At 45.7% G+C, this 7314-nt stretch overlaps 1 protein-coding gene across 1 annotated transcript in view; it reads right to left on the minus strand.

The window, feature by feature from the left end:
• Positions 1–5439, minus strand: part of pdgfaa (platelet-derived growth factor alpha polypeptide a) — a 15111-nt gene extending 9672 nt beyond the window's left edge. The window contains exons 1-2 of the mRNA XM_079499354.1: positions 4748–5439; positions 4299–4395 (exon numbers count right to left, since the gene is read on the minus strand). Of these exons, the coding sequence (XP_079355480.1) occupies positions 4299–4395; positions 4748–4810 (160 nt within the window). The 5' untranslated portion in view covers positions 4811–5439. The remainder of the gene's footprint in view (positions 1–4298; positions 4396–4747) is intronic.
• Between the last annotated feature and the right edge of the window lie 1875 nt (positions 5440–7314).

Raw genomic sequence — 7314 nt, forward strand, 5'->3', positions numbered from 1 at the left:
GTATTTTTTGTAATAACAATGTGTGGTTGAGGCAAAATGCCGAGAAACACCTGGACTTGTCTCGCGGCACACCGCTTGGGAACCACTGCTGTACTTATAATGAAATAATGCACTCCAAATTCACTAACGTGTCATTCAAATAAACCTGACATCTACAGTTGATGTCTTCTTTCAGCACTTCACTATAGGATCCAAATTGTTTCTAAATGTTTAGAAACACAGCCTGGCACATTATTTAATCTAACAGAGTCCAGTGCCATGGTGGATTAGAGTAGAGAAGATCTGCAGTTCAAACTCAAAAGAGCTCCCCAGGATCCTTCATTTATATCTGGCTTCACATGGTTTCACACGTTGGGACAACTTATGTTCAGGAGGTAATACCACCCCTGATAACACCTGATTCCTTTCCATGACTCTGACTTTCCAAGAAAGTCAGGGTCAAGGACCACCATGCTCCTGGACTCCCATGTGAAGGCCTTTTCACAAGGGAAAGCAACTGATGCGCCTAATAATTCATTTTCTTTGAGAGGCAAATCCTCAGTTTGGGGGGCATAGGCAATATGCAGGCGTAGCAACAGAGTAAAACATGGTACACACACACACACACGCGCACGCGCACGCACGCACGCACGCACGCACGCACGCACGCACGCACGCGCGTGCGTGCGTGCGTGCGTGCGTGCGTGCGTGCGTGCGTGCACACACACACACACACACACACACACACACACACACACACACACACACACGTACACTCCCCCATCCAGAGTTGAAAGATGACCCCCCCCCCCCCCCCCCCCCCCCCCTACATGATGCTTTGCAATATGTTGATTCACATGGTTCACTTTATGTATCCAAGCGGGACCACAGGCATTGCGTCACTCACTCACTATGTGAAAAGCCCTTAAAACTGCATCACACATACCTGACCACTGTCATCGCCACACTGACCACTGAAAAGCATGGTTGGTACTTTCTATCACAAATACTAATGTAAACACAGCTTAGTAGTCACAGTGGTATAGTCAGTTCTAGGTAAATGAAAGTAAGCTATGCAGGTGGTGCAGCAAAACACACAAAAGAGGGAGGAAATTAAGGAGATAAATAGTAAGCTATAATATCCTTCTACATGATGGTATGACAGCAATGATGATATATAATATACAGATATAGGCAGACACTGCCTGACGCCTTTGCATGCAGCAGTTCTTATATTTAGGATTCTGGTGAAAGGATATGTGCAACAAGGTCACATTGTTTGGATAAATAGGGATAAAAAAAAAGAATGCAGGGTGAGGAAGAACCTATATGTTTTCATTTGACCTCCAAATCACAAAGTCCAATGTACTGCTGAAGTCAAACAGAAATGTATAAAAAAGAACAACTGGCCTGACCAATTTATCTTAGATAAAATAGGGAAACTAAAAGCGCTCTTCAAATCAGGCTGTGCTGAAGTGACAGAGGTCAGGTGTGTGAGTGTGAGTGCAGAGTAAAAACAGAGTTCCGTAGCCTAATTTAATACAGAGGGGTTTTCCACACCACTGACCACTTAAGCGAGAGACAGACATTTCTTTAACTAGAAGTATGTGTGGTCACTAGATACAAGGAAGGCCTGATGTAATAATCTATTTCGTCTCAAGAAGGAGTAGATCTATATATAAATCAAGTCTGCTTCAATAAACCCAACAAGGCAACAATCCATGCACGTGTTGTACACTACAATATGTGTGGTCTCTGTCCAACTTCTGACCACATGGAAGATGCAGAGAGGAGGGAGTGTGTGTGTGTGTGTGTGTGTGTGTGTGTGTGTGTGTGTGTGTGTGTGTGTGTGTGTGTGTGTGTGTGTGTGTGTGTGTGTGTGTGTGTGTGTGTGTGTGTGTGTGTGTGTGTGTGTGTGTGTGTGTGTGTGTGTGTGTGTGTGTGTGTGTGTGTGTGTGTGTGTGTGTGTGTGTGTGTGTGTGCGTGCGTGCGTGTGTGTGCGTGCGTGTCTGTGTGTGTGGCTTGGCCGAATGCATTGCATGCAATTGTAAAGTAAAATTGGGTTATTTGTATACAGAGTCAAGAGCCTCTGAGGTTATCAAACAAAACCCATCTTCGGGGAAGAAGGGGGTTTCCTACCCCAGACAGAAGAGCAAAATGTCCTTTGTCTGAATATCATCAATTAATTTAATTGCTAAATAAACATGCCTGTGTCTATGGTTCTCTATTTAACAATGTAAACAGACTGTAGAAGTGTAGTAGAAGACACATTTCTGTTTCCAAAGTAATAAAAGTCTCATCAAACCATTTTCAATACCTCTCAGTGCCAAACAGCCCCAAGGAATCCAAAGACTGACTCGCATGGCAATATCATTCAAAGATTTTGTGTGTGTGTGTGTGTGTGTGTGTGCGTGTGTGCGTGCGTGCGTGCGTGCGTGCGTGCGTGCGTGCGTGCGTGCGTGCGTGCGTGCGTGCGTGCGTGCGTGCGTGCGTGCATGTGCGAACGCATCATTCCCGGAAATGAGCCTGAATTATGTCTGAGGAGGAGCGTTTTAATTCGATTATGCACACCAAACGCTCACACTTTGTCTGAGAACCCTATGTGGGTGTTTGTGCATGTGCATGTCTGTCTCTGTTTGTCTATGACTGAGTGTGTGTTCCTCTCTCGCCTATACGTGCAGGAACTTACTGCCATGTGTGTGCATCAAGTCAATGCATGCACGTGCACGCGCATACACACACACAGTCTCTCTCATGCACGCACGCACGCACGCACGCACGCGCGCGCGCACGCACGCACACACACACACACACACTTGCGCGCACACACACTTGCGCGCACAGTGTCCTTCTGAACCACCACCAAATGCTTCCTCCTCCTCCTCTCTCTGTCTCTCTTTCTCTCGCTCCCTCTTTCTGCCCCTGACATGCAGGAATTTGAGCATGAATTATACATAGCAACACAGCAGCCTTCCAGGCACTGCTCTCCAACTAATAATGGACAGCATGACAACAGCATAATGAACGGAGCCACTTGACCCCCACCGGGCCGGGGAGCCGTCACACTCAACATTTGCATCTCAATGATGATAGAATTAATGACGCCACCGCTCACTCCCTGCGACATGAAAAATGAATCAACTCTCTCTTTTTTTCCTCCACAGAGGTGAACCATTCTGTGGTGGGAGCACTGTGTGGGTGGAATTTATCGTTTGTCTTCAGGGACAAACGCATAAATGTCTCACCTTTGCTCAGGTGTCACCCCATTAATTTACTCAGTTTCAGATGTATTTCTGCGAAAGCAATCCTGAGCTTCAGTCATGGTGGATGCTATTGTTTTTCCTTCATTCCTTCTTAGCCGGGGTGTCGTGCATGCACACCAGACATAGTCAGTGGTTCTCAAAGTATAGGGTCCTGGCAGCAGGGGCCCCGTAGCAGGGGCCCCTCAGGGTTCCAAATGGACCCTTACAAGTCTGAAACTCTGAGAGTGTACAAATAGAACCAAATGGTTATGGGCATCCTTGAAATAAATAAAAAAGTTTGAGAACCACTGGTCTAATTTACGCAAGCTTTGGAACCAGTAATCGCAGAGTGCACAGAAGTTGTGAGTGTGCGGCGCCGCAAGCAGCGGGGACAGGTCCGTTTGTCTCCTGGCAACACTTGGTGAAGCGTTCTAGAAATGTGACCGCCAGAGTGGAAGTAAAGACAGCGCCCACTTATTAGGCTACTGACCATTGAGCCAATTCCAACTAATACCTCGATACAATCTGCTGTGTGGAATATATAGCAGGTTTTAAATGGTAAAATAAATGCTAAATGGTGCATTTATATAGCGCCTTTATCCAAGGCGCTTTACATAGATTGTGCATTACATTCACCCATTCACACACACATTCACACCGATTGCCGGGGGAAACCATGCAAGGCACCAACCTGCACATCAGGAGCAATTAGGGGTTCAGCGTCTTGCTCAAGGACACTTAGGACCTCTTATAGTGTGGCTGGTTCAGCGTCTTGCTCAAGGACACTTCGACACCAACTCTTTTACTAGACCTCTTATAGTGTGGCTGGTGTTTTTCAGCCTAAACTCATTATGTGCCAACTTAGGCTAGGTCATGTTATCAATGTCACAGAGGAAATACCCGGCTGCTGGCGTAGTAGACCTTATTTTTCCAACACAACATCAGGTGTCAAATAAACTGCATTATTTAATAACTGAATGATGTGTGCTTTTTTTTTTTTACTACATCCATTTGCACACAATGTCACTCAGTACAAAATCATTATGAGAGAGGGAGGGGTTGTATGAAGTGCTTTACCTACGGAGTCTATCTCTAGCAGCCGCTGGAGGTCGCTGATGCTGCGGATCTCGCTCCGGGACAGTCGCTCCAGCAGATCCCGAGGGAGAGGGGACTCCTGGTAGAACAGAATACAACAGTGCAGTCAGTCACTCCACCACTACTATGAATGGAAAATACATCAGTCTTGATTTAAACTCGTTTCCTACACGCAAACATGTGCACAGACAGGCCGGTTACCTATTTGCACTTGTTGCATCCCAACAAAGATCATTCATATTTGCACGTAGGCTACAGCGAGTGTGATATTTTCATCTGTAGGCTACAGATTGTCATGCGCTGCAGCAGCAATGCGCCTACAATACAATGAATCCTCAATTGCACGTTAACGGCTGGAATCGCCCTTCAGGCTTCAAACATGATGTAATAATATAGTATATTGTAACGAATTCATTACGCCTGTCGCCTACCTCAGCAGAGCTGCATAAAAGGCACAAGTACCCGGCCAGAAGGTGATAGAAGGCGGCTCTCATCTCCTCTCAGGTCCGCTCGAGCGGCTCGACTCCCGGACGGGACGATCAAAGTTACAACGTTGGAGCCGCGGTGTCGCTCCCATAAGTCCCAGGAACCCAGAACCATCCCTCGGGAGGAGACACTATAGCTCCACGATGCCAACGGGTGTGTGAGCCCCAAAATGTCGAAAATGTAAGCCTCAACTTTCCCCCTATATAGCAGTAGTCCTCCGCCTTATTCCCTTCGGGCTATATCAAGCAATGTTAACTGAGGTCAAGTTGATGTCCGCCTACTCGCTGTACATTTTGAAACAAAAGAACAGGTGATTCTACATTGAGTATATACATTCCTTTTGAGTTTAGTATCCATTCGTCAATTTGTGAATATAATCCGATAATCGACGTCAGACAGAGAATCACATTTGTGCGTTTTGGTGCATTAATGCAATGGCACTTTTATTGACGCGGAAAAAAAAACAAATTACATCCTTTGAGATAGCTTTACGTCCAATTCCAAAATGTAGCACATTTGTTTGTAGGCTACATGAGAGGAAATACAAATTGCAAAAAAAAGTCATACATTTGTCACAGCATAGTCTCTGAATGAATTTATACCCAGACTAGAGAGGGTCCCGTGCGGACCGTGTGAACTGAACTCCAGACTGAATGAAGTGAAGTGGGGATGCTTGAGTCAGAGCAGGATATAACTGCTGCCTGCTGCATAGCGGCCACGCGCGTCGACTCTCAGAGACACGGAGAGCGCGCTTTATAACCTTTATCTAAAACACATCAAATGTGACTGTATAGGGAGTCTATAGGCTACTACAGCACACACACACACACACACACACACACACACACACACACACACACACACACACACACACACACACACACACACACACACACACACACACACACACACACACACACACACACACAGAGTAAGAGAGACAAATATTTGGTGAGTATAACATAAGACTGCATGGTGTGTGAGTGTGACGTGTGTCTGGGGTTAATTGGTATATGGTTGGCGTGCAATAAAAGTCAGGACAGCGACTAGACTCCAGTGGATGATAGAGGGGATATGAAAGACAGAAGGAGAGAAAGACTAGAAAAAGTGCCCTTCTGGGCACAGGTCTCCACCAGGAGGATGTTGTGTGTGTGTGTGTGTGTGTGTGTGTGTGTGTGTGTGTGTGTGTGTGTGTGTGTGTGTGTGTGTGTGTGCGTGTGTGTGACGCGGCTTGGCCTGTTGTAGCGCCACCATGAGGCTGATTTGAAAACTGTCAAGTGGAATTTCTTCCTCGGCCTAGTGGGAATATGCATGCACAGTTTCACCGCAATCGGACGCTGCGTTGAGTAGTTGTGGCAATTTGTACAAAACGGGTACAAAGCGGGCTACTCCTGAAAGGTTTAGAAGCCAATCGTAGGCAATGAAGGTGGATTATGAGAAATCAAACAAACGCATCTTGATCACATGACTATGGAGAGCATGTGTACCGATTTGCATGAAATTTGGAGTAATATTAGAAAATATGTTTTACATATGTCGGCCTCCTGGTGGCGCTATAAAGAGCAGATGTGAAAAATTCCAGGCAAAGGTTTTTCCTTGGCCTCTAGGGAGTTGGCATACAAAGTTATCCACAGATCTGTGCAGTAAAAACACTTTTCGGTGAGTTATAGCGCCACCATGAGGCTGAGTTGAAAATGTTCACGTGGCATTTCTTCCTCTGCCTAGTGGGAATGTGCATGCACAATTTCACGGAAATCACACGATGTGTCCATGATTTGCAGCATTTTGTTTGAAACTGAGCACTCCTGCAAACTTTGGAAGCCAATCTTAGCCAATCAGGATGGAGTCTGAGAAATCTGAAAGACTTGTTTCGTTGAATGGCTCTAGAGAGAGTGTACCAATTTTCGTGATGTTTGAACAAAATCTGTAGGTGTACTGTCCAAAAACTTGTTTTGCATAAAGCTGCCTCCTGGTGGCGCTATAACAGGCCGTTCTGGAAATTCTGGGGCAGAGGTTCATCGTTGGCATCCAGGAAGTGTGTTAACGGTTAACGGTTAACGGTGCCGGAGATTAGCTGTTCACAGACGGACGGACACACACACGGACGGACGGAGTGCAAAACATACTCTCTCCCCATGCCTTCGGCCTGGTGGAGACAATGAAGAGGGGGAGCATAATATAAAGGTTGACAACAAGAAATTGACAATGTAAACATGTAACCTATTGGCAACCTTGTGTTGACATTCTAGTGTTATTAGTTCTGAGGTCTATAGAGCTATAGCTGCTGACTAATAGCTGGGCAAAGCAGGGGTGGAATCAGGAAATCCAGTACACATGCTTGTAAATATGCCCAACATACACTGTAAACTCCTTAGTGTTAACCCATTTAGACCTGATCGAGGACGATTCTACAAATGCCTTCTAAATGCTAACAGTTTTCTGAAAAACTCATGTTTCTATGTCAGTGGTGCTCAAACCTTTTAATGTCTAGGACCTCCTAAAATATATGTAA

This window comes from Electrona antarctica (genome assembly GCF_951216825.1).
Source record: "Electrona antarctica genome assembly, chromosome: 4".
NCBI classification, from domain to species: domain Eukaryota; kingdom Metazoa; phylum Chordata; class Actinopteri; order Myctophiformes; family Myctophidae; genus Electrona; species Electrona antarctica.